We start from the raw sequence: 26,751 nt of genomic DNA on the forward strand, positions 1-26,751 counted from the left end.
TTATTCTATTCTATTCTATTCTATTCTATTCTACAGTCATTTAGCAGACGTTTTTATCCAAAGCGACTAACACACACATACCACGATATGCACATCGGGGGGGGGGGTAACTTAGGGTTCAGCATCCTTCCCAAGGACACTTTGTCAGGGGAAGCCTGAAATCAAACTCCCAATTTAATCTGAATTTATATTTTATGCACAACATTAACAAGAAAGGAAAATGGTTCATTTCAAATCTGGTGACATGTTCTAAAGTAGTTCCATCTTCACATTTCTCCTTTTTTCTTTTAACATCTGGGAAGTGAGGAGACCAGTTGCTGAAGTTTTAGTGGGGGAATGGCATCTGGTCATTCTGGTCTGATGCAGGATTCTGGCTGCTCAACAGTCCTGGACTGTCGTTGCTGGACGGCTCCATGTGTTTTGTGTTGGTGAAGGGTCCGGACTGCAGACAGTTCAGTTAAGTGGCTGAACTCGTGCAATGCCATGCTCTTGTGATGGATGCAGTATTTGGTTTAACATAGTTTTGCTAAAATCTAAAACAGGGAAGTCAAAGTCTTTCCATATTCAGCTCAGTCTGATCGCTGGTGGGTTGGTGCAGTAAGATATGAATTCCTAGAAATAATAAAAGCTTCATTTTCCTTTGATTTTATCATGAAGAATAAATATATTATCAAGATGTTCAGATTTAATGCTTAAAAAAAACAAAGTTTTAGGAGAAGTGTTTAACATTATTTTGCTTGTTACACATTTGTTAATTGTAGGATCACACTCCTCAGTCTGGTCAAGTCTCTTCAGGGGTCTTGGAAAGGAGGGTCACTGACTGAGGAGCAGCAGTGTGATTTTTGTCTTGGCTGTGGAATAGCGGACCAACTCATCCCCTCTTCATGGTCTTTGAGGGGGCATGAAAGGTCGCCCAACCAGTCTACGTGTGTTTTATGGTCTTTGAGAAGACATTTGACCGTGACTCCAGGAGTACGGGGCTTTTTGTATGAGTTGTCCAGTCCCTATATGACCGGTAGAAGAGCATGGATACGTTTCCGGTGAGGATGGCTAGTTTTGGCCCCTATTCCTATGTTTGACACCACTAGTCTTAAACCAAGATGCATTTTTAAGTTTGACGCTTGCAGATGAACCACATGAGCAACATTAATTTATGAGTCATTTTAAATGTTTTCTCTCCTATTTTAAGTGATTGATCTTGACACAAGTTCAGGAAAAGCTGAAATGAGGCTACATCCAACCCTTTGAAGGCTTGGACTGAGCGGTGTAACTCAGCTCTGGAAAAAGTTGTAAAGAGAAGGGACAACGAAAGCACACTTGATCACTGCAAACCTAACTTTAGTTTATAGTCATATATATTTATAGTCATACTTTTTTAAAATCAATATCAATACTTTTTGCCCCTTAAAGAAACATCACATGACCGTTAAACATCCATATATTTACTGCAAAGGTAATATGAAATATGAACAAGACTGAGCATAAATATTTGAAAAAATGTATTAAATTAAAATCAATTAATGAAGAAATTGATATTTTATTTTGAATTGAAAACTTAAAATGAGACTACAAATTACTAGAAAATTATTTAAATGTAAAGATAACAATACATAACAGTAAAAGTAATAAAATAAAAAAACATAGTGCCTAAAAACCTCCACTGAACTAGAAAAATATAAAAATTACAGGTGGGCGATACTATAAGTTCTTTTTTTTTTTTTCACATATTAATTCCAAAATGTTTTGTCCCTTAAAAAACCACAGAAGTAACAAAGGTGTGCATAAACATTTTTATTGCAAGGGCAGTATGAATGTAACTTCTCAAAACATTTGACAGAAAGGGTAAATGATCTAATATAGTAAAGCAAATAAAGATTTAAATACATATTTAAAAAACAAAAAATAATTTGTCTACGAACTTATATAATAGTAAATATGCCTTCACAAAAGCTTGTATTAACATGGCTGAGCTTTCAATTAACTTTGTTGCATAAAATAATCAAAAGTGAACATAAATGGCATGTTTGCATTAACACTGTGTATTTATTTCGAATAAAATGCCAAACCCGATGCTTTGATAGGAAAATATCGAGCACACACTCCTGTTACTCTCTAGTTGTATGTTGTTACTCCGTTCATCTGTTGAAGTTTGGAGGATTTACAGCGACATTCATAAGTTACACGACTGTCAACAGAGCGACCGGAAGGGAAATAATAAACTTACAATTAAACACGAGATAAAAGCCGGTCGTTGACCAGGAGGGTTGAGTTCTGTAATTAATTACTTTATGTTATAAAAAGTTTTTATACTTTCTTTTTTTTGTTAATCCTAAACATGTGTAATGAACAAATCAATAATGATAACACACTCCAACATAAAGAATACATAAAAATAATATACACCCCAAATAAAGAAGAGAAGACAAAAAAATATTTAAAAAACCAAACACGCAAAAAAAAAAAACAACCAAAAAAAAAACCCCAACCAAATACATAAAAATGTAAGCGGTTTTATTTTTTATTATTATTGATCGAAGTCATAAACAATCTAGCAACACTTTTTAAAAAAAAAAAAGAAACCCAATCAAGAGCAGGAGCGGGTACGGAAGTAAAGAAAAAGAAAATCATTAGAGAATGCTGACATACAGACATACTTACACGTACAATAATAATAATAATAATTATTATTATTATTATTATTTGTTAAGGCTTAAGCTGCAAATTATACATTGTAAATAACTTGACAAGTTGTATAGCGTATTTATTTTTCAATAACTTCAAGGCTTTGATGTGAGAAAGGAGTTCATTATGAAATGTGTTAAATCTGGGTTTCACCTTAATAAATCTGCATTTTTGTATATAAAATTTTGCAAGAATTAATCAAACGTAAGCGTTTCTCGAGTCTTTTTTACTTCCGTGTTTGACGTGATGACGTAACTCGCAGAGAGTCTGTCCCCGTTTCGGAGCGTCACTGCCGGAGCGGGCTGCAGGTAGCCCGAGCCCCGGTGACAAGGTGACAACATGCCGTCTGACGTGGAGTACAACCCGGTGGGAGAGGGGCTGGGGATGCGGGACTTCTGGCTGTACGTGTGGCTGCGGAGAGTCGCGGTTCTGGCCGCCCATGTCACCGGCCTGGGCCTGACCCTCATCATCTCCCGGCTGTCCAGACCCGGAACTAGTGAGTCCACTTAGATTCAATTTCATTTCTGAAGTCAGGTGTGGTTTGAAAGAGGAAATGATAAATAGACAAAAAAGTTGGGAGGATAAAAGTGTTCAGAAACAATAAATCCTTGCGAATGATTTGCGGGTTTTTTTTTTATCAGCTTGTATTGATAAATGATCTTTCCTCTTAATAAAATAATCTGGCTTCAATTCTCTGAATTAATTTAACTTTTTTCCAAATGGAAATAATTTCTCTTGCATAGTTTCAGAATTAGACATCTGCATTACTGTAAGTCAAACTATCAAATGTCTGCATATGAATAATTGACAATGATGTCCTCTGTCCAGTTCTCATCATGTGACCTACAGGTCACCTCACGTCACGTCATCAGATTATTAGACGTCATTTTCAGCTTCTGCTCATTCAGTGGACAAAGTGAACCAATGAGGAGAATATTTCTGTCTTAAATGAATAAGTAAATAACTTAAGACAGATTTTATGTTTTAAAGTGTGAGATTTAAATCAAGAGTGTGAAACTCTCTTTGATAGATATCTACTTTAATAATCCTGTGGGGGAACATTGAACACACAACACAATCTAATCTCCAGTGGGTTACAACAGTAAAATAACACAATAATCTATAAATCATGAAAACTCCACATTTTCCAGAAAAAAGATTAGACAAGTGCTGTATAAAGACAGTTAATCCATCCATCCATGAGATCTAAAGGTTTCAAACCAGAACCCATCCTGTTCCCAACTGGTCCCTGTCCTGTCCCAAACTGCTCCTGGTGTCACAGAATTTGTGAACAAGTTCGAGGTCATCTGGAGACCGTGGACATGAGTCTTACTTTGGACATATTGGGACCTCCATTAACCCCCAAACACACAGGCATACACACCTTTCCACGCCTTCCCCCAGTCTAAGATCTGATCTACAATCTGAATGAAACCCACAAAGCATGCAGGCTGCAGAGACTGTAGTTAGGTGAAGATTAGAGAGAACTAAGTTGCAGATCTACCACAATGAGAGCACAGCTTCAGTTTCACTCCTCGGAAGCTTCTTCAGGTTTGCTGGGAAATATTTCTTACTGGTGTTTCCTGTTTTTTCCAGGTCTGTTTTCTTGGCATCCAGTGTGTATGTCTGTTGCTGTAAGTTTACACTCTCTGCACTCACACACACACATCTATGCACTCAATGAGCAGATGTCATTGCTTCTCTAATTTCAGCCTGATCCTTGCTGTAACTTAAGCTGTCAAACATCACAACTCTTCAAAAACAAGTTAAACTTGTAGATCCCGCTTGCTCTTTTTGCACATCTCACTCTGTTGGAACGAGAGACGAAGCTCTCAGAACAGGAAGTTACGTTCAAATCAGGTTCTGCACCTTTTTGTTTAAGGCGCACAAAGACACAAATGTTGTGTGTTGCTATTAGAGGCGTAGCAGTCAACGTTGGCATGGAAATCTTTTGAATAAAAATAATTACTTTGACAAAGACACCACTTTACATGATTCAGTTTAATTCATACTGAGCTGCACAAGGAGACACTGAGAGAAAAAAATGAACTTTTTAAAACTTATTATGACCAGAATATTTTTATGCAAATTTCTTTAATCAACATACAGAAGTAAAGTCCCATGTGTGAAGCATATAAGCTATGGTTAGCTTTGGCCTGTAGCAAGTTAGCTTAAACTACCAGCATTTAGCTTCCACTAAATAGCAAAAGAAAGACACAGACATACAATAACCGCTGGCTGGAAGGTGTGAAAAAGTTTATCACAATTTGGTACATTTGCACAAAAGGCAAAGAGCTAACCTACTAATAATATGGAGGCAAACAGAGAGTCAGTTTTGCATCTACACTGTTCACTCATCAGACTATAACATGTAAATTCTTTGCCAAGGTGGACTCGTGTCTTTCCTCTGGAGAGATCTCTTTCCTGCTTTCTCTTTCTGGTCTCCTCAGACACTGTTTTCACCATCTAACTTTGTTCAGCCATGATGCACCTTAGTTAGAAGAGGAGGAAAAGTAGCACAAAGCAGAACCCTCTGTATTTATAGAGGCGGGGGCCGTAAAGCAAGGCGCTCCAGGTCACATGATCTCATGAGGGACGGATCCGCCCCTGCAAAGCTACATTGTCTGGTTTCTAAAGAAGGCCGCCCCCTCGGAGTGCCAACCTGTGGTAAATATGTAAAATGGTTCCAGAAATCCAGAAATCATCCATCATTTCTCACATTAGACTGATATTTGGGTCAAAAGCTGCATTGTGTCCATTTAAAGTATGGGACCTGTATAAATTGCATTAAACAGCGACAAGAAAGCGAAATTAAGCCAGACCACCGTTAGAGCCGAGGATTGAATCTTTGACCTTGCTGTGAGGCCACAGCTAACTATTTTTTTTAAAACTGGTTTAATATCCATCCATCAAAATCTGCGTAATCCATTTCAGGAGCATATCCCAGCAATTAGCAGACGAGAGGCATGATCACCCTGGACAGGTCCCCAGTCCATCCAGTTGGTTGACACTACAGTCAACTGGTCTGAATTGGACTGTGTCTTTAAAAGTGCCTTGTGATGACTTTGTGAACTGGTTATTTATAAATACAGTTGGATTGAACAGAGTTTTTTTCATTGAGACAGTTCTTTGAGACTATAAATCTGATTATAATCAGATTAATGAAAGGTTGAGAATGAGCTGAAGTCCGCTTTCACCTTCACGTCCTCCATTCTCCCGTCTTCTTTCCACTCTAAATAATTGATGGTGACGGGGGTGTTGGAGTTACAGTCTGACCCACAACTTTACATTCAGCTGCTGATGCTGGTGGTGGTTTGGTCAGATTCTGAGCCAGAAACACGACATCACCCTGATAACTTTCTGTGGAAACATCCTCGTTCTCCTGAAAGGAATAATGTTTGGATGTTCAGCTGGGAGCTTTGATTCATGTGTCTGTTTTTTTTCTAAACAAACCAAGTCTCTAAGTTAAGTTCATAACACAGAAGTTGTTTACGCCCACTTACACCCACCACCACCCAATACTGCCCACAAGCACTCATTAAGGCCCACTTATACCCAATACCACCCACCAATGCCCACTAGCACCCACTTAGAGCCACTAACTTCCACTACCATCCTGTAACACCTGATAACACCTCATACTACCCACTTATGTCCATTAACTCTTATTAATGTCCACTTCCACTCACACTTGGTAATGCCAACATACACCCATCTCTCACTAAAGGCCACTAATCCTTCTACAACCCAAAACGGCCCACTAGCACTCACTATGGACCACTTTAGCCCACTAGTACCCACTAACAATCACAAACTGCTACTACCACCCAGTAACACCTCATACGACCCGCTTATGTCCATTAACTCTTATTAATGCCCACTTCCACTCATACTTGGTAATGGCCACTAACGCCCATCTCTCACTAATGGTCACTAATGCTTCTACCACCCAATACTGCCCACTAGCACTCACTATGGCCCACTTTAGCCCACTAGCACCCACTAACAATCACTAATCTAAATCACCTGATAACCCCTCATACTACCCACTAATGTTCATCACCTCCAACTAACGTCCACTTCCACTTGGGCCGACCAACACCCGGTAATGCCCATTAACGACAACTAATGCCCAACAATCACTAATGCCACTACCACCCAATACCACTCACTATGGTCAACTTACGCCACCAACTCACACCTGTCAACACCCACTAACACCCACTAAAGCTGGATTTCTACTCATGTGGCATCTTTACAGTAGGGCTGATGCAGCTGGCGCTGGTAAAATGTGACGTCACACTCAGACGTATAGTTACGCCACTGAGTTGCAGTTTCTCTTCTATATTTATCGCACAAACTCAGCGAGAAGCTCCACACATCTGGAAACACGTAATCACAAACCCACCAATCACAAGAGAGTAGGCTACGTCCACATATCTGCGCTGCAAGCAGGAGGTCTGGGAGAGGTGCACGGTGCGCCATAATCGACCTTAAGCAAACACTGTGCCCGTACAAAACCAAGGCTACTAACTAATGCCCACTTACCCCAACGGTGTAAGTGTTACTGGCTTCTGCTCCTGCAGTTAAATGAGTCTGGCTCACTGTTAATGCAGGTTTGCCAAACTCATCTTGCTTCAAGTTCCACATTTATCTGATTTCTAGTGGGTTGGACCAGTGAAATAATATAATAACCTATAAAAAATGAAAACTTCACATTTTTCCCCTTTTTAAAAAAAAACAAAACAAAGTACAAGTACTTTATCAAGACATTTTCAGGATCTGAACTAGCTGGATTTTGCCACTGCAACCATGTCCAGGTTGCATACTGTATTCCTCATATTCCTGCTGTTGGGGATCTCACGAAACGTTTGCCTGTCTGGGGTTTAATTCCAGAAATTTGCTGGGCTTTTAAAAGCTAAATCCGCTGAATAAAGAACCCCTCAGTGGGCATGCTGACTCATCCTAACAGGTTTTATAAAGCATCTGTAGAACCAGTAGACATCTTTTCACCAGCCCAGCTTCTGAACAGAGACATGAAAAATGTCAAGATAAATATAAAGCATGTGATCAGAGCTGCTGTGACTCAAGGCGTTTTCTCTCTCTGCAGTACTGTCTGTGTATGACTGAAGGCATCCTCCTCTTCTCAGCTGAGGGATCTCTGTTCTGCTTCAAGTCTCGAAAGGGGAAAGTCCGTCTCCACTGGTTGTGTCAGACTCTGGTTCTGATAGCCGCCGGCACCGGGCTGGGTTTTGTGGTGGCCAGTAAAAATGTGTCGGAGCTCCGCCACCTGGTCAGCTGGCACAGCCTACTGGGCTCCTGCACGCTGGCCGCCAGCCTGCTTCAAGCCGCCTGCGGCGTCTGCCTGGTCTTCCACAAGCAGCTGTGTCTCTCCTCGTCCTCTCCCAGACTCAAGCTGTACCACGCCACCTGCGGCCTGGTGGTCTACCTGCTGGCCACCGTGACCGTCATGTCGGCCATGTTCTCAGACTGGTTCCAGGCCACGGTGAAGGGGTTCATGTGGTGGGCCTTTCTGCTGCTGCCCCTCTTCCCTGCCCTGGTGGTGATGAATCAGATTACTAATGCCTACCTGCCCCGCAAGAAGATGAACAGCTAGGCGTTACGGAGGACATGAAGCTACAAAGACCTTCATGTGGTTTCTCCACCAGTCTGAAAGAGACCTTCACCGCCTTTCAGACCAGCTGGACTCTGGTGTTGGTGTCATCTATCCTTCCAGGACGGTGTTAAGGTGGTCTCATGAACTCGAACGGAGGTGGGAGTCTGAATTTTTGCACTACATTTGAAAACCCGCAGACTTCGTGGATCTTCAGGAGAATGAAGCATCTGATGGTGTCAGTTTGAGCTCCGGCCGCAGCAGTGAAGGCGCTGTGGACGGTTTTATACCACCTGGTGAATACTTTCCCATTCTGGTTATGGTACAGAAGCTGCATGAAGCAGTCCAACACGATGATGTTTGGGAAATCCAAACACTGAAACAAACAAGCAAGGATTAGAAGACATGCACAGCTAGGTCCAAATCCATCTGTTTTCATCTGGAAAATGTGAAATTAAATACAATATCATGTTTTCCACATTGTTCCAAAATAAGATTGAATTAAAATAGAACTAAATATTTATCAGTTTTGTATTAGAAGTTGGGAAAGCAAAGCAGAGAAACTGTTAATAAGGAAGGTTCAATGAAAGAATGCTCCAAGCGAGACTTAAAATACTTCTCAGGACATACAGATGTGTTCCTCCGTCCCACAGCTGACAACTTCACCGTCTCCCAGTTGTGGAGCAGAAAGCTACCCATACCCCACACCCCTGAAATCACCCGATGGACCAGCTGAGGGTCGGAGCCCTTCTGAGAATGAATCCAAAGCTGTAGAAAACTCTGTACCACTGGGCCTCGTGTTGCTGCTCTTTAATCATTACTGCTGGTCCGTTTGGATGGGAACTCTGCAGCCAGAGGGCCAGATTGAGAGCAAAAACAAAAAGACACAAAGATGGCAGAAGTTTGTTTTTTAACAGGAAGCCCGATGGTGATTAAAGACAGGAGCTGTAATACTGGAAGGATCATCTTCAGACTGGTGCAGACAAACGACTGAACTGGGACGGAACTTGAAGTCCTTCCCTCCATCTTCTCACAGACTCTTGCATAAACCTCGAAGCAGCTCCTTGTCTTCATGAATGTTCAGAGTGTTGTTGTTGACCTCTGTGGGCTTTATTTATTTATTTATGTTTCTGTTTTGCTTTTTTTCCAACAGAATTCACTCTTTCTCTTCAAAAAGCTCATTAATAAATCCATCCATGACTTCTGTGGAGTGTTTCTGTGATGGTGACAATGCATTCGACACACAGCCGTCAGAGGAATCAGCTCAGCTTCCTGGACGGTGTGCTTCTGAACAAGTTCCACCGTTTCATGCCAACTCTGAAGTTTCCACATGCAGCATGTCAGAGCTTAGATGGAAGTACAGATTTACCTGCAGGTGGAACTGCAGGAGTTGGCGAAGGTGCCGCAACAGACAAGGTGTAGACGCAGAATTTCTAGCGCAACTTAAGGCGTAGGTTCAGCGGTGGAGCTGATGTACACTGCTCAAAAAAATAAAGGGAACACTAAAGTAACGTGTTGTTGGTCTGAATGAAAGAAATATTTGGATTAAATACTTTGTTCTTTCCGTATTTGAATGTGCTGACAACAAAATCACACAAAAATTATCAATGAAAATCAAATGTATCAACCCACTGAGGTCTGGATTTGGAGTTATACTCAAAATGAAAGTGGAAAAACACACTACAGGCTGATCCAACTTTGATGTAATGTCTTTTAAACGGGCCAAAATGAGGCTTAGTAGTGTGTGTGGCCTCCGCGTGCCTGTATGACCTCCCTACAACGCCTGGACATGCTCCTGATGAGGCGGCGGATGTTCTCCTGAAGGATCTCCTCCCAGACCTGGACTAAAGCATCCGCCAACTCCTGGACAGTCTGTGGTGCAACTTGGCGTTGGTGGATGGAGCGAGACATGATGTCCCAGATGTGCTCAACTGGATTCAGGTCTGGGGAACGGGCGGGCCAGTCCATAACATCAATGCCTTCGTGTTGCAGGAACTGCTGACACACTCCAGCCACATGAGGTCTAGCATTGTCTTGCATTAGGAGGAACCCAGGGCCAACCGCACCAGCATATGGTCCCACAAGGGGTCTGAGGATCTCATCTCAGTACCTAATGGCAGTCAGGCTACCTCTGGCGAGCACATGGAGGGCTGTGCGGCCCTCCAAAGAAATGCCACCCCACACCATTACTGACCCACTGCCAAACTGGTCATGCTGGAGGATGTTGCAGGCAGCAGAACGTTCTCCACAGCGTCTCCAGACTCTGTCATGTCTGTCACATGTGCTCAGTGTGAACCTGCTTTCATCTGTGAAGAGCACAGGGCGCCAGTGGAGAATTTGCCAACCTTGGTGTTCTCTGGCAAATGCCAAACGTTCTGCACGGTGTTGGGCTGGAAGCACAACCCCCACCTGTGGACGTCGGGCCCTCATACCACCCTCATGGAGCCTGTTTCTGACTGTTTGAGCAGACACATGAACATTTGTGGCCTCCTTGCACAAAGAAGGAGGTAGCGGTCCTGCTGGGTTGTTGCCCTCCACATCTCCTGATGTACTGACCTGTCTCCTGGTAGCGCCTCCATGCTCTGGACACTACGCTGACAGACAAAGCAAACCTTGCCACAGCTGGCATTGATGCACCATCCTGGATGAGCTGCACTACCTGAGCCACTGCTGTAGGTTGTAGACTCCGTCCATGCTACCACTAGAGTGAAAGCACCACCAGTATTCAAAAGTGACCAAAACATCAGCCAGAAAGCATGGGAACTGAGAAGCGGTCTGTGGTCACCACCTGCAGAACCACTCCTTTATTGGGTGTGTCTTGCCAAATGCCTATAATTTCCACCTGTTGTCTGTTCCATTTGCCCAACAGCATGTGGAACTGATTGTCAATCAGTATTGATTCCTATGTAGACAGTCCGATTTCACAGAAGTGTGGTTGACTTGGAGTTACATTGTGTTGTTTAAGTGTTCCCTTTATTTTTTGAGCAGTGTATATATGTGTGACAGAGATAGACAGGTGAAGCCACAGAGACAGGATTTCAGGTGTAGGTACAAACAGCTGCAGGCATAGGGATATGCAGAACTCCATGGTCAGAGCTTCAGAGGCAGAGCTGCTGGCAGAGCTACAGGGGGAAATACAATCAGAGCAATACGTAAACTTAGGAGGAGCTACAGAACTAGGCGGAGGCACAGGTGGAATTGCATTCTTGCAGCTTCAGGCAAACCTGCAGGCGTAGGCATAGGAGCTAAAGGCAGATTTGCAAGCAGCCCTACGGAACTGCAGGCACAGCTATAGGTGGAGGTAGAGGTTCAGTCGGAGATGCAGCCTGAACTGCATGAGGAGTCGTCCTGTTTCAGACGTATTCATCCACTTTCAGAAGCTGCAGCAGGTCCTGAAGACATTTTACTGCAGCGTACTTTCAGGGGGAATTTACAGATTTGAGCTCAATCTGGACTAATTTAGGCATTTATGGACCAACTGTGGTGCTGGAAGGTGTTGTGTGGGCCGGAAGTGGACTGGATGTTAGTTGCCAGGTTGGCGTGGATCATGCCAGTTCTCTGTGGGACACGTCATGGCTGAGTTTGGCAGTCAGTTTACTCAGGTCTCTGCAGTCTGAGCCTTCAGCGGCTCTTATTAGGTGCTCACATGGAGCTTTGGACTTATCTGTCAGCAGTGTTTAGTTCTTCTGGAATAACTTCAAACATCAGACTGGTCTTGATGGTGTCATTTAATTTAAAAGTGAACATTAGAAAGGAGGAATCTCCTCCACCTGAAAGACACTGAGAAAATCTTCAACTCACCAACGAAGAACAAACGCTGTCTACATCTGTCAGCATTAACTACAGCCGTAAGTATGTATTCATCCTCTGGTAAAAGTAGTCCCAGCGTGGATGCTACTGGCAGTTTGAGATTTATTTTTACTTCTCATGAGAATAAAAGTGGGAAAGTGAAGATGTGTCCGCTACACACCATGTTTCAGACAGCTGTCATACAGACCAAAGAAACAAGGCTGCGTCCATAAATAAATAACTTTATAGATTTTCCTCCCTGAATATCAGTATGAGGCTCTTCAGACGACGCGGGGATCCTCTCAGGACAGAGTTCCTGTTACGAGTCTGGAGCTGAAGCTTTGTCTTGCGACATGAAGGTGACGGGATTGTTCAGTAGGTCGTACATGTTAACCTCCACCACCTCTCCCAGAGATCTGCGCTCTTCTCCACCTCTAAGAGCTACAAGCACCTGCTGGCCAGCGCCCACCAGCCTCTGCTGCTCCACAGGCATGATGTTTGGCTCCGCCCCCTCCAGAATGCTCCCCGTTGAGTCCACTTGTATCACCTGATTGCACAGAGAAGACAAATGCTTGAGTTCTGTAAACTTAACAGATGTGACACCACTAAGGCTTTCTGGTGCGTTCATGGCCAGTTTGAAAATCTAGATTAGATCAGTCGTTAGATCAAATGTGATCTGATTGGTTGAAAAGATAACTTTCTCTACCTTACACCTTAAATGACGCTTATGGGAAACATAAGAGACTGACTGACCCACTCAGGTCAGGCCATCAGTCCTTAACTTTCCTTTCTGGTTAACCTTTTTTCATCACTTTAGTTCTGCTGCAGCATCCTCATCAACACAGGTCGGACAGGGGCGGGTTCAATGGCCTTTGGTCTGGGTTACTGTTGGATATGATATTGTGAGCCTCTGTAGAGGTCAGATGGTCAGAATAATGTTTGTAGGAGTCCAAAGATTCTGGAGATTGGTGTTGTAACCCTCACTCTGGGGGTCCTACAACAAGAACTGTGATGATGATGTTCCCAGATGGGATTAAGGGAGGAAGAGTATATAAGGGTGTAATTCCAAGTTGAATGTTGGTTCACTTGGTCCACAGGCTGGGGTCACTTGGTCTGTTGGCTTGTGTGAACTCCTTGCAGCAAGTAAAGCTTTTGTACCTTCTAACTGTCAGTCGTTCATTAGGAGGTTTTTCTCCAACAGTTACACATAGATACAAGTCAAGAAAAAAATGAGTAGATCAGCCTCGTTTTCTTCAATTTCATGTTCATTTTAATGCCTGGTATAATTAAAGGTTTGGAAAACAATGGTGGTCAGATATTTTTTCCTATGACCGTCTGTCCATCCATCCATCCATCCATCCATCATCCATCCATTTATTGATCTATCCATCCATCATCCATCCATTTTGTCCGTCCATCCATCCATTTATCCATTCATCGATTCATCCATCGATCCATCTATCCATCCATTTATCCATCATCCATCCATCTATCCATTTTGTCCGTCCATCCATCCATTTATCCATTCATCGATTCATCCATCCATCCATCTATCCATCCATCCATCATCCATCCATCCATTTATCCATTCATCGATTCATCCATCTATCCATCCATTTATCCATCAATGCATCCATCCATCCATCTATCCATTTATCCGTCCACCCATTCATCATCCATCCATTTATCCATTCATCTATCCATCCAGCCATCGATCCATTTATCCATCCATCCATCCATCCATCCAGTCGAACTAACAGATAGTGTAAATGAATCAGGTATCTGGATCAGCAGCACTCTGCAGCATATTTACATCATCAGTATAACTTCCTGATGGGGTGAGTCAGAACATACGCCGAGGCTGCTGACGTGACGTCCCCATGACGAACCGGTTCTTCTCTGCTCTCTTTACTCTCCATTTAAAAATATCTGACATTGTTGTGATTAGTTTGTGTTTAACTTCTTCTGCCGCAGAAGGCCTCCCTGACTGAGAGTTAAACTGCAGATTTAAGCCTCTTTCCTGTCGCTTTGGTTCCTTTTTCCTGCATTGGTTTATAATAACACTGTTATTATTAATCTATTATTAATTTTCTATACCGCTCCAATGCAGGGACACAAGGCAGCCAAAGCCCAGCAACCAGCAGGCGAGAGGCAGGGCAAAACCTTAATTATTGAATTAAATATCTTGTCTTTTCAGTGTATTCGATGAAACATGAGCCAAAAAGGATTTTCTGTATCCGGTTTATATTTATGTTTTACACAATGTTCCAACTTTATTAGAAAAGGGATAAATTCTGGTTTTCTGGCCAATGATCCAAACCAGCTGATTAAATCTGACCAGTGATCCATTATTACACAATTTCTACACATTTATTGTCATTAAATGCGCCAAAAGACTGGATTTCCAGCTCTGTCAGTGAATCCAGCATAATGTAGTGATTACCAGATAGCTGCCAGAGGCTGATAAATGACATGTGGATCTACAAGCTGATGGCATCATCTTTTGTTTCCTGTCACCAACTGAATTAATGTGGTTTTATTTTCAGCTCACTTTGTCATTTTTAGATCAGAAACTCTTTGTTCTGATCTCTGCTGCAGAAGTAGTTCAGGAGAGTATAAACATTGATGTGTATGTCTGATAAATTCTCTTCATATCAGACTAAAACTCTCCTACAACCTGGAGCATTAGACTTTTCTGCATTTGGGAAAAATGTGAAAGTGTTTACAGCTTGATGGTTCAATATAAGCGACAATTATATAATCTGGTTTGTGTGTTAGTGATTAATTACAAATAAAATGTAAAAAAAACAAACCATGAGGTTTAATATGTGCAGTATATTGTCTGTGGATTGATTTTTTGTGTGTGTATAGTAATTTGATTTCAGTTTTATATGTCTTGTCTGTAAATGTGTGAGGACTACGGATGGAAAGTAGCTTCTAGCTAAATCTGGCATATATACACACGGTATGGAATTTGTACAAAGTGTTCATTAATGTGCATTGTCCTCATTAAATAAATGAATAATGATCAGCGAGTGAAATGAGGTCTGATCATTCACTCAGCTCCTGACTCATCTCCTGTGGGGAAGCTGAAGCTGATGGAGGTGTTTACCTTGTAGGAGGTGGAGGCCTGCTCCCCCTCCCCAGCCTCCTGCTGAGCCTCCATGTGACAGGAGAACAGGTGCTCCTGCAGCTCCAGCTGGGAGATGCAGATCAGGGAGCAAAGTGGGCAGCTGAAGGCTTTTCCACTCTGGCTGATGATCTGACAGCAGTTGTGCTCCTGCAGCTTTTCCTCGTTGTCCAGGACAGCTCTGCAGTAGAGACAGCGAAGGGCCGACGTCTCCACATCTGAAGGACAGACACAGAATATCAGAGGAGACGGAGACGTACATCACCCACCTGGAGATGGAGCAGTCCAGGCATCTGTGGTGGGAAAGATTAATGAGGAATCACAATTACAGCACAGATGTCATATTCCATCTCAGCAGGTTTGTGTCCTTCAAAAGCTTTTTCAAACCACAAATTAATAAATTTATTGATAATTAAGGATCCTGCAGGAACTCCGAAAGCACGGATCTGGACCAGGACCAGAGGAAGATAACGTCTGTGCACAGGTGTGACAGTTACAGCCTGCAGGTGCTGATGACCAGACCCAGACTACCTGACCCGTCCCCACCTTGGTGCTCTGCAGCTTGGTGTTTGACTAAAGTTTCAGCGCTGGGGAAGAACTTCATGCAGACGTCACACTGGACCAGAGTCTTGACCTGCCGGCTGTGTCCACCAAACACTTCCGGGTGGGTGGTCCTGTTGTGGTACCAGAGGCCTGACAGTTGCTATAGCAACACAAAGACAAATACAGGTTGTTGTTGTTGGTGTGTTATAAGTCATCTTCCATCACTAAACAGTGTATGTGTGTGTTGCTAAAGATGTTCTTATAGCATTTTGACTGTGATGTTTTCACTTCTTCTACTGATTCTTACTTCATTATTTATTTGTTTCATTTAATTAAACAGTGGGAAAAGGATTTAATGTAGTTTCAATGCCTAAGATTAAACTATGGATTACATACAGTACACACATAACAGGACAGTGATGATATGCTTTCATCCCAATTCGATTTGATTCTGATTTTTTTGGAGCCGATTTGATTAAAACTACAATTCTGTGATTGCTGATTTTTGTAAACTAGAAACAAAAAAAAAAAGTACAAAACTTTTTTTGTTCGTCATTTTTCTTAAATCCAATTAGGAAAAAACACAGTCGGCAGACCATCATTCTGCTGCTATAATACCCAAGACAAGTAAAAAGATCAATGAATACAATAAATATGACAAAAATGTTATAATGAATTGTTTTTATTTATTAAAAAAAATAAAATAGATTTTTTTTTTAACAAATAAAAAATCTATTTAAAATTGTGAAGCAAAAAATCCTAATATTCGATTTTTTTGATTCAGTATCCCACTCCTAATACATCAACACTTTTCCGAGACATAAAACCTGCTGAACATGTGGAAAACAAGCAGTCGGAGCGCAGACCTCCTCAACCCATTGTCATTTTATTGCCAGTAAAGGTGGACATTGTTTATGAGTTAAACGCAAAACTATCCTTATCTCCCGATACTAAAGAATCTTTGAAACAATTCCTGGATCCAAGAGATGATCCAGATCATTCCTACAATCTAAAACCTTGTTCCTCATTCCATTTCTGGGATTTACTAAAAATGAAAGAAAAATCCATCCATGCATTTTAGAGTCATGTTGCCAACAGACAGACAGACAAACCACCGCTGACAGATGCACAACCTCTGCCTTGGCGTAGGTATTAAAATCACCACTTGCACAGAATAACTTTAGAAAAATAAGATACCAGATTCCTTGCCTTTAGTTTCACAGTTAAACCGAACAAGACGGCTTTAATTGGATATTATTGAAGTGATCTGCTTTTATTTTCAGCCTCCTGACACTCAGGTCGTCATCAGGACAGGCTGAGCTGCTCTGAGCTAACTAAGCTTCTGGATTATTCTACTCTATAGTTTTTTGGCAGATGCTTTAATGATCAGTTTACATGTGATGTGTTCAGTCAACCATAGCGATTAACCTGACATGCACGTCCCGTGAAAGGACCCGGAGAGAACATGCACTCTTCACTTTGTCTTGATTCAGAGTTGGCCGATCCTTGGAGGCCCCCTTCAGGCTGGAGGCCTAAAATATTTGATGTGTGTATTCATTCTGTGTACTTTGTGTGTATCCTTGATTTGTATACTCAGTGTGTGTGTGTAGTCATCCTACCTGATAGGACTTGCAGCAGAGCTCACAGCTGAAGGGTTTGCTTCCAGAGTGTGTGACCTGATGTTTGTCCAGCAGGGTGGCGTTAGGGAACACCTTGTTGCAGGTGGAGCACTTGTGGAACTCCTTTGGGTGGAAGTCCTGGATGTGCTGCTGATGTTCCTCCAGCGACGGGAAACTGAGACAACACTTCTGGCAGTCCTGTGGATCTGACAGATCTGACAGACAGAAGGACAGGGTTCCATCAGGACACACGAACACGCGAAGACTCGTCTGCAGCGTCGGAACGTCACGGTGCTGCTGGTAAAAGTCAGACTCCATGCAGATACAACTGTCCTGCGTGTTTTAGACATAGTCCTACTCCAACACGCTGGACCTCCTCAGTTAGTCTGCCAGGTGTGTTCAAGTACAGAAACATCTGAAACCTGCAGGGCGGGGTGGGTACTTGTGGACCAGGACAGAGAGACACTGGTGTAGGTTTTACTGAAACTTTCAATTCAATTCAATTAAACTTTATTTATATAGCGTCAAATTACAGCAATGCCATCTCAAGGCGCTTTACAGACAGAAAAAAAACATAATAAAAGCCAATTCATAACAGCCTATATAAGGAAACCAACAGATTGAGTTGGGTCCAACTCAATCTCCCATCCTGAGAAGCACACGGCGACGGTGGGAAGGAAAAAACTCCCTTTTAACAGGAAGGAAACCTCCGGCAGAACCCGGCTCAAGGACAGGCAGCCATCTGCCTCTGCTGTGTGGGGGGAAGAGGACAGAAAGACAACAGGAACTGCTACTCCCGGCCAAGGAGACCTGCTTTCAATGATCCCATCATCTCTGGCAGTTTTGTTCGATCCTTTTATGGAAATAAATCTTCACTGATGATAATTTGAGTTAAACTAAACTCTGAGACGTTTGTGTTTCTGCTCTCTGTCAGTGGACCCGATAAAACCCAGAAAGATGTTAGAAATGTTTCCATCAGGGTGCTGGCTCTCCGTGCGGCGTGCGCTTCGGCGTCCGGTGCTACTCAGGGCCTCGTCACGCCTGGGTGCTTCCTCTGCTCTGGGCTCGGGGGACGGCGGCTCTCTCTGCTATCCCCGGCCTGGGCTCTGTGTTTGGTGGGCTTGCTGGGCCCTGGGGGCCTCTGGCTCCTCCCCAACATCTTGGGTCGTGGTCGCGCTCCCCTACAAGCACTCAGCTGATCTGTGATTGCCTGAACACAGGTTGAACACTCACATGTGCACGCCCACAAAGCGCTCATCTTCCCATCTGCTTCCTACTAAATGTTGCTGATGACTCTCTGCAGGTATGTTTGATAACGGTTGGTACTGTAATTGTTATTTATTTATTTACTTTGCATATTGTCACTATTCTACTTATATCTAGTTTTATTGCAGTGCTGCAGTGGTTTATATTGCTTTGCAAATACTGTGACTTTAGCAGCTTAGACACACCTTTCTTTTCTCTCTTTCTCCCCCTATAACTTATTTTTTTCCCTCTTCTCCTGCCAGGTCCAGCACGCCCATAACAAGATGGTGATTAGAAAATAAAAATAATAATAATAAAATATTATAATAAAAATATTCAGATTATCAAGGGCAGCTATATACATGAGATGTCTCCCTTGACAGAGCAGATCTGTCTGGTAAAAATACGGCACGCAGAATGCTGTTCTGTCTGCTGAGATGCTGGACAGGACAGGTTAAAGAAATGTTTCCATCAGCAGGATTACTTAGTCTGTCTGCGGTTCCTGAGCTGTTTACAGACAGGAAGGTTACTGTAATGTTGTCAGCTCAGAGGGAAAGTGGGTCTTCTTACTGTGAAAGGTGTGCAGGTGGACGGTGAGCCCACTGGCCTGGCTGTATCCCTTCCCACATTCCCGACACACATAAGGCCGGTCTCCAGTGTGTGTCCGGACATGGCGAGTCAACTCGATGGACTGAGCGAAGACAGCCTTACAATACTGACACACGTACATCTTCCCTGCAGAATAAAACAAAAAAGAAAAACTTCTGTTTTACCTCGTTTGTAACCGTCCTGAGTTATTCTCTTCTTGTTCAGAAACAGCATGAGATTGTGCAGAACAGAAGATCTTTACACACACCAGGAAGCAGCAATCTTAACATGTAGCGGACCAAGACTACCGAGTATTAGGATCCAAACCAAACACGGTTTAAACCCCAAGAAATTACAAGAGAACGTAAATAAAAATGTTAACATCACTGTCCTGTTTGGAGCTTCCAACTCCTCCACTTCAAGCGAAGCACACGAACAGCAGGTCACATAAAAGCAGAGACTCTCGTGATGTGGGACACAAAATCTGGCAGCTTGCAGCCAAAATCATAAATCATGTCTCCCTTCAGTTGCTTTAGTTAAAAGTTTGATTCTAGCTTGGAAAAAAAAAACCTGCTGATGAGTTTTCCTGTGGTCCTGCGATGGACTGGTGAGCTGTCCAGGGTGTACCCTGCCTTTCACCCTATGACTGCTGGGATAGGCTCCAGCTTCCCCGTGACCCTGAACTGGATTAAGTGATTAGGATAATGAATGAATAAATGAATAAGTTTTCCTGTGGCTCTGCAGACGAAAGAGGTTGATGGGGAAGTTTTCTCTCTCGCTTCACAGCGGAAGTTAGAGGCTTTCCCTGGAATCTCCTGACTGACCAGTGATAAACGTCTCCTTCATCAGCAACAGCCAATAGTTTTCTGACATCTTTAAAGCTGGGGAAGGAAATGTTGGGGAGCTAGCAGGGTGTGAAAATGGTGCCCTGTCCTGGCTCCTCCCCCTGTCTTGGCCCCTCCCCCTCTGGTTCTGCTCCTTACGTGATTAAAGGCTTTTCTATTTGCAGCTTTTTCCACCAACGATTTTCTCCTCCTCGGCTGTTTAAACCGAGTCAGGTCGGGAAATCCTTCCTGCATTTTCTCAGCCATGTTTGCCTTTAGAGTTTCTTCTTCACTACTTTGTATTTTCATCCTAACACGCTGTTTATATGCAGGGTGTGGCTATCAGGTATGCATTGCTGGAGGGGGAGGAGGGGAGCCGGGAGAAGAAGCTACAAAATATAAGAAATGAACAACTTCAATTCAGTCCAAACGTTTTGATTGGTCAGAGTTTTTACAGATTTACAGTAAACTAAAGGGTCTAACTATATTTCTTATTGTTCATGATTACAAAATGTATAAACTACTACCAGGACGAGGAACCACTTCATACAGAGTAAAAAAAAACACGTCTCTGAGCAAGATTAGCAACTATATCTTTAAGTCAGATGTATAAACATCTATGTACATGTAAATGTGATTGTACATAACTATATGTATAAGAAATTTAATTTATTTTGTGGAAATTATAACAAGCAGTTAAAATGTGGAAAATTATTCATGTATAAAGTGAACAACCTAAGACATATGGTATGTTATGCTATGATAATGATTTTTTTTGTCTTCTTTCATTAAGTATCGTGAAGAAAACCAATCATTATTTATTGGTGCGTTATGTTTTCTTAAAAAAAAAAAGAAAAAAAAAAGGGGGAAGATATGAGAAGAAATTTTCTTTTTTCTGCTCCTTTTCGAGCATGGTGTTCTGTTTTGTTTTTTTTTTAAGTCTTGTTTTATTTATCTTTAGTATGACCATGTGAGAAAAAAAAAAAAAAGTAAGTCAATGTTTATTTATTATTATGATTATGATTATGATTATTATTATTACTATTAATAATAATGAATTGATGAGGCAGACCCTCTACAATCCCTGACTGATGGTGTGCAGTGTCTGGTACCCTCAGAGTGTTTTTTCTTGGTGTGATACGCCAGAGCGGCGGCCACGCTGAAGCTGATGTCGCAGTGTTTGCAGTGGTACGGTTTCTCTCCGGTGTGCAGACGCATGTGATTCTTCAGAGACGACTTGGCTCCAAACTTGGCGCCGCAGTCCTCGCAGGCGAACGGCTTCTCTTCGAAGTGCTCCGTGCGTTTGTGGTAGATCATACCTGAAATCAACGAGAGTTTGATTTGAGTCGGCGGAGATGCTCGGCCGTGTGCGACGCTGCTTTCTGCGCTCACCTGAAGTGTGGGCAAACTTTCTCCCACAGACGTCGCAGGCCACCTTCTTCTTGACTCGTGTGGGGCTGCTGTGGACTTCCGCCTGGTGGCGCTGCACGGCCCGCAGGGTGGCCAGCTTCTGCGGGCACTGTGGACACTGCTGCTCGCAGTCCTGGGACATGGAGCAGCGCTTCAAATGGGCCAGCAGTCGACACTTGTAATCAAAACTCTTCTCACACCAGCGGCAGGAGTAACGCTTGGAGGAGCCGGAAGGAGGAGAGTCTGACGAGTCGTCCTCTTCCTTCTGAGCCTTACTGCCTTCTGCTTCGTCTGTTTCCTCCAGATGTTCTGCAGAGTCCTCCAGCTGTTCTGATTTACCTGCAGAAGGTAAGGAGAGGTTAGAAGTGAGCATGGAGAGAACTGCTCACAGCAGCTGGTCCTTCCTCACCTTCAGCCTGGTCTCCACCTGGCTGCAACGTGTTCTTCTCCTCGTCCTCCAGCAGAGCGAGCAGCGGTGGGGGGAAGCAGGACGGAGATCTCTGCTGCATGGTCTGGAGCAGCTGAAGAAGAACTCTCTCCGGGATTGCTCCGTTCTCCACTTGGCTCATCAGCTTCTCCAGAGCTGAGCTGGGATCTGCCTCCTTACAGCACTCACACACCAGCTGGTGGAGAGAACCACAACATCTCTGACAGCTGCGGGGGAAGCGAGCTGAACACAGGCCTCATGCCGACTTCAGCATATTAAACATTTGTTTTCTTCCTGCAGTAATTCTACTTTTTGTATTTTCTTTCACATTTGTAACACCTGATGAGAGTTTAACCTCAACGCCCCAAAAGGTTGGGATTTTGTGGAAAAAGTAAAAATAAAACCCAGAATTTAATGATTTTATTCCCAATAAAGTAGGGATGCACCGATACTGATACCAGCATCCGTGTATACTAGTACTTGTTATTAATGAAAGTGTACCGATACCACACCAGTCAAGCCAACGCAGACGTGTTTAATGACATGCTTCGGATGTGTTTTAAAAGAAATAAATTCCTTGAATGTTAAAATGTGACATTTTTTGTTCCACTAAAAGCCAGATCTTTGTTTCAAAGCCACACATTTATAGTTGTATTTAGGTAAAATGTTCCAAATAAAATAAAAACTTGTTGAAACTGTTCTGAGATCTGTAAGATTATTATATTTGTATTGGTGAGGTAACTTCAGAAAGGATGGGTCATTTATTACAACCTGATGAAATCTTCCACAGTTATAACAGCAATAATAACACAATCATGTTCACATAAACAGATTTGGTATCGGCAGATATTCCAATTTTAAGGTTTTGGTAAAAAAAGTTTTAAAAAAAAAGGTAAAAAGGTAAAAATAATTACTTTGAAATAACAGAAACTATCAACTTATTTACACCTTTTCCTCCTGTTGTGTATTTGTTTAGCAATTTAGTTATGAACCTACAATCTTTACAAAACCGTCTCCAACTCAGCTAGTTTTGTGCCAAAAAGGTCTTTTTGGCTTGATTTCAGTCATAGGAGACCATTGTTTTTGTTCTTGCCACACATTTAACTTTCTGCTTACTTGCTGAACTTTGGCTTTTATTTGTATGGATCCCTATTAGCTTGCAGCAGCTATCTGCAGCAATTCTTCCTGAGGTCCTTTTGTTAAAAACAGTTAAGATTTACATCTATTCCTTGGACATTATCATCAATTTAAGTTTTTATCATAATTCCCAGCTCAATGTGGTCTCTTAGCAACATAGCTGGGATTTAATCTTTTTTTGTGATGAAAATGTTACAAATAAGGGTGTTATCATGGATTATTCATTCTGGATTTACCATATAATCTTAATAAATACAAAACATTTTGGCTGGATTTTAAACTTCCTGGGTGAGATTTAATATTTGCATTATTTAGATCACCTAAAAAGTAAGCTATTGATCCCCAGTCACACACCATAGTTCCACACTACTATTGCTGAGATACTACTGGTGGTAAAAGTGATAGTGCTCAGATGCCAGAGGTCTGGTGGAGTTTCACGCTCTGCAGTTAAAGTGCTGATGAAACTGTAGGTCCAAGAAAAGCGATGTAGGCTGTACCTGTTTGTCCTGCTCATTCAGACTGCTCTGTGCTGCCTGGCTCAGCAGCTCTCGGACAGAAGACACGTTGGCGAGCAGCTCCACGATCAAAGAGGAATGTTGGAGAAGACCAGCTGCAGGACCACATGGCGGCTCGTTCTCTTCCACTGGACTCTCTGAGGGTTTGTTGTCTTCCAGGCCTGAACACAGAGAGTCGACTTTCAGGTGCCATGACGACGCCTGACAGAACCATCTTTGGTCACGTTAAACCAACCTGACTCGTCCGATTTCTCCACACTGGCTCTTTTACAAGCTGGTGCCTCTTCATCGACTTCACCACCATCAAAGTGTTTTTCCTTCGGCTCCATCTGATCTGAGGTCGGGTGGTCCTTCCTGGAGGAGTCTGAGCCGACAGGGTTCCCACCCTGGAGTTTGTTGATCACGGTGAGGGTTTTGTTTTGTGTGGAATGGACTGAGACAGGAACGCGCTGTTTTACCAGCGTGGAGAGGACGTTTTTAAACCCAACAGCGACATCAAACATCTGCAGGCTGTCTGCAGCCGCAACAATGCGGCTCACGTTGTGTTTGCCCACCGGCAACTTTCCAGTGTAGACCATGTCCAGGAGGCAGGAGAACTCCTGCGAGGAAACCACGGAGGTGTCGATGGAGATGGTGTCAGAGCCGTCCAGGAGGGACCTGACGGAAATCAGAAGATTTACTTTGCTTTCAAGCTGCCACTTAAAACCCTAAAAAAACGACAGCGTTAACCGGACCCAAATGTTTTTTTAACATGAGAGGTGTCAGACATACAGACCAGGGGCCAAACAGACCCTGCAGAAGGTCTAATCCGACTGGTAAAAATAACGTATTAGATATTAGATGAGATATTCTAATATAAGGAACTGTAATCCATAATTTCTCCACAAGGTTTCTGTTAAACATTTCCAAGACAGGAAGGGGATTTCTTTGATCTTTTTTTTAATCTTTATAACTAGTAGATGTGAACTTCAGTTTTTATGAAGTGAGTCAGTTCAGGTGGTTCGGATTTCTCCACAGATGTGGAAATGGAAACTTATTTACGGCTAATGTTCCAAAAAAAATTTGTAAACGTGTAACAGAGGCAAATTTTTTTTTTCTTTTTACTTTTTAATATTTTTTTCTAACTTATTCTCCATAACTTTCAGCTGGTCCATAGTAATTTCTAAAAGAATAGCTGATGAAAGATTAAATGTAAACAATTTGATAATGTACTTGTACTTCTCTGTTTTAAGACAAAGGCAAAAATACAGAGCTTTGAATATTTATGTGTAATTATGCTGTTATTTTACAGGTTTGATCCGCTGCACATTTCATTGTGCTGAATGTGGAACCTGAAATAAAGTTATTTGACACCCCTGCTTTAGAGCCAAATTCAGCTGGTTAGTTAGTTCATTTATTTCTAACAAATGAAAGAAAAAAAGAAAATAAAATATATGTACATACCTATACATTAGGGGTGGGAAAATCGAATGGAAAAAATTGAAAATCTGCATTTTTTGTTTCACAATTTTAAAATTGATTTTTTTTTCAATGAAATTAATCTACTATAAAATTTTTTCATTTTTATTGGTTTTATTGATCTTTTTACTTGTCTTCTTGGGCGTTATAGCAGCACAACGATGGTCTGGCTACTGTGTTGTTTTTTTCTAATTGAAATCAAGGAAAATTACTAGCAAAAAGAAGTTTTATACATTTTTGGGGAGTTTTTAATCTATGAAAATCAGCAATATCGAAGAAATTTTGAGAATCGCAATTTAAATCGAATCGGCACCCAAAAAATTGGAATTGAATCGGGACAAAAGCATATCGTCACAGCCCTACTATACATACAGTACATATGTACCTATGTACATACACACACGTATATACATACATATACATACTAATTAAGAAAATAATAATAATCACAAATATCAATATTAATAACAATAATGATAACTCCTCATCAATTTGATCATTAAATAAATTCGTGAGATCAAAGGAGTTTTATAAAACATCCCAAAATACTCCTTGCTGAGGATTTATTATTAATCATCCTCATCCTCTTACTGTGAGCTGAAAGTCCCAAAAATAAAGGCAAAGTCAGTAAAGATCAGGCAGATTATTCTGGAAGCTCCTCTGTCTTCAATAAATATCACTACCTGAAGAGCATGCTGGAGGCAGCCAGCACTATTTTATGTGCGGGATGGTGACGTTCCCCCACCAGGATGGTGCAGTCACAGAAAAGACCCTCCTTCCTGAGGGCCCACAGCTGCTGCATCAGCTGGCTGCTGTAGTTGGGCAGCTCCATCATGATGACCGCCTGCTCACACAAAAAGGTGCACTTTCTGTTGTCTTTTTCACCTGTGTTACATCAAAATGTTGGAAAAATATGAAATATTGCATCATGTTTGTCTTGCTAGAGCAAGGCGAGTTAAAACACCACATTCATCCGAGATGTCAGCTGTCAAGGTGACAAATAGAATGCTCGTGAAAACAACACTATGATCTAAACTTAGCACACTGGAAATATATAAATGTGAGTTATAACATGAAAAAAATTGTTTTGAAATGTGTGTAAAATCACAGAAACGCAGCTGTGATCTGCCAGCTGTCATATGTCTGGTTCAGATTTCACATCTTCAGTCAGAAATAAGAAGCTTAGAAACGTTTCGCTGCAGCTCAACATGCTAATGTAACTGAAATAAAACGCTGACTCGGACTATTTGTTTCCGTCCCAACCCATCCGACATCCAGCTTCCACACCCCAGCAAGGCTTTACCTTGAATTATTCAAAAGATCCGGCTCTTTATTTAAACTTCTCCGCTGAACAACTTCAGCGTGCGCAATAAAGCTTGGACGTTCTTAAAATGGCGTCGGGTGAAACGGCAAAGAGAAACAATAGTTCCGGTGCTTCTTTAAATGAAGTCTTACTAAGTGAAATCAATATTGGTATGAACATGTGTACTTTCTGTAATGCTGACATTGAAACTGTGGAACACCTCTTTTATTTGTGTGGAAATTTGGCTTATTTCTGGGTTGACTTTCAATATTGGATTGAAGATTCAAAAAATTAGATTTGGTCTGCAAATGGAAAATAAAATATTTGAATTTAAAAATAATAATTTGATTATATTGGCAAACATTTTTTGATTCACAAATGTAGAGTTGAAAATACCCCAAATTCTTGAAACATTTTAAAAAATGACTCATTTAGATGAAAAAGGCCCTGAAATATTGGAAATTCCC

At 42.0% G+C, this 26,751-nt stretch overlaps 2 protein-coding genes across 2 annotated transcripts; one reads left to right on the forward strand and one right to left on the reverse strand.

Moving 5' to 3' along the window:
• Positions 1 to 3,021: 3,021 nt before the first annotated feature.
• Positions 3,022 to 8,299, forward strand: cyb561d1 (cytochrome b561 family, member D1; the record flags this gene model as incomplete). Its single annotated transcript, XM_079241631.1, has 3 exons — positions 3,022 to 3,178; positions 4,279 to 4,316; positions 7,793 to 8,299. 3 exons carry the CDS (start codon positions 3,022 to 3,024, stop codon positions 8,297 to 8,299), a joined length of 702 nt encoding a protein of 233 aa, XP_079097757.1.
• A 3,848-nt stretch (positions 8,300 to 12,147) lies between these two features.
• On the reverse strand, positions 12,148 to 26,331 carry zbtb40 (zinc finger and BTB domain containing 40). Its single transcript, XM_079241624.1, has 12 exons — positions 26,285 to 26,331; positions 25,665 to 25,866; positions 23,759 to 24,180; positions 23,506 to 23,684; positions 21,854 to 22,067; positions 21,427 to 21,783; positions 21,147 to 21,353; positions 19,193 to 19,357; positions 17,378 to 17,592; positions 15,762 to 15,918; positions 15,198 to 15,433; positions 12,148 to 12,632 (listed from the first exon to the last, which is right to left on the reverse strand). Exons 2-12 carry the CDS (start codon positions 25,814 to 25,816, stop codon positions 12,405 to 12,407), a joined length of 2,532 nt encoding a protein of 843 aa, XP_079097750.1. The 5' UTR covers positions 25,817 to 25,866; positions 26,285 to 26,331; the 3' UTR covers positions 12,148 to 12,404.
• Between the last annotated feature and the right edge of the window lie 420 nt (positions 26,332 to 26,751).

The sequence above is a fragment of the Telmatherina bonti genome (assembly GCF_933228915.1).
Source record: "Telmatherina bonti genome assembly, chromosome: 6".
In the NCBI taxonomy this organism is placed as follows: Eukaryota; Metazoa; Chordata; class Actinopteri; order Atheriniformes; family Telmatherinidae; genus Telmatherina; species Telmatherina bonti.

Excerpts from the sequence above, each read along its gene's own strand:
- zbtb40 (XM_079241624.1), bottom strand. The coding sequence starts at position 25,816 with ATGATGGAGCTGCCCAACTACAGCAGCCAGCTGATGCAGCAGCTGTGG. Across the intron at positions 24,181-25,664 it reads GCCTCCAGCATGCTCTTCAG|GTCCCTCCTGGACGGCTCTG; the intron begins GTAGTGATATTT and ends GATTTCCGTCAG. Across the intron at positions 19,358-21,146 it reads CAAGAAAAAACACTCTGAGG|GGAAGATGTACGTGTGTCAG; the intron begins GTACCAGACACT and ends TTTATTCTGCAG.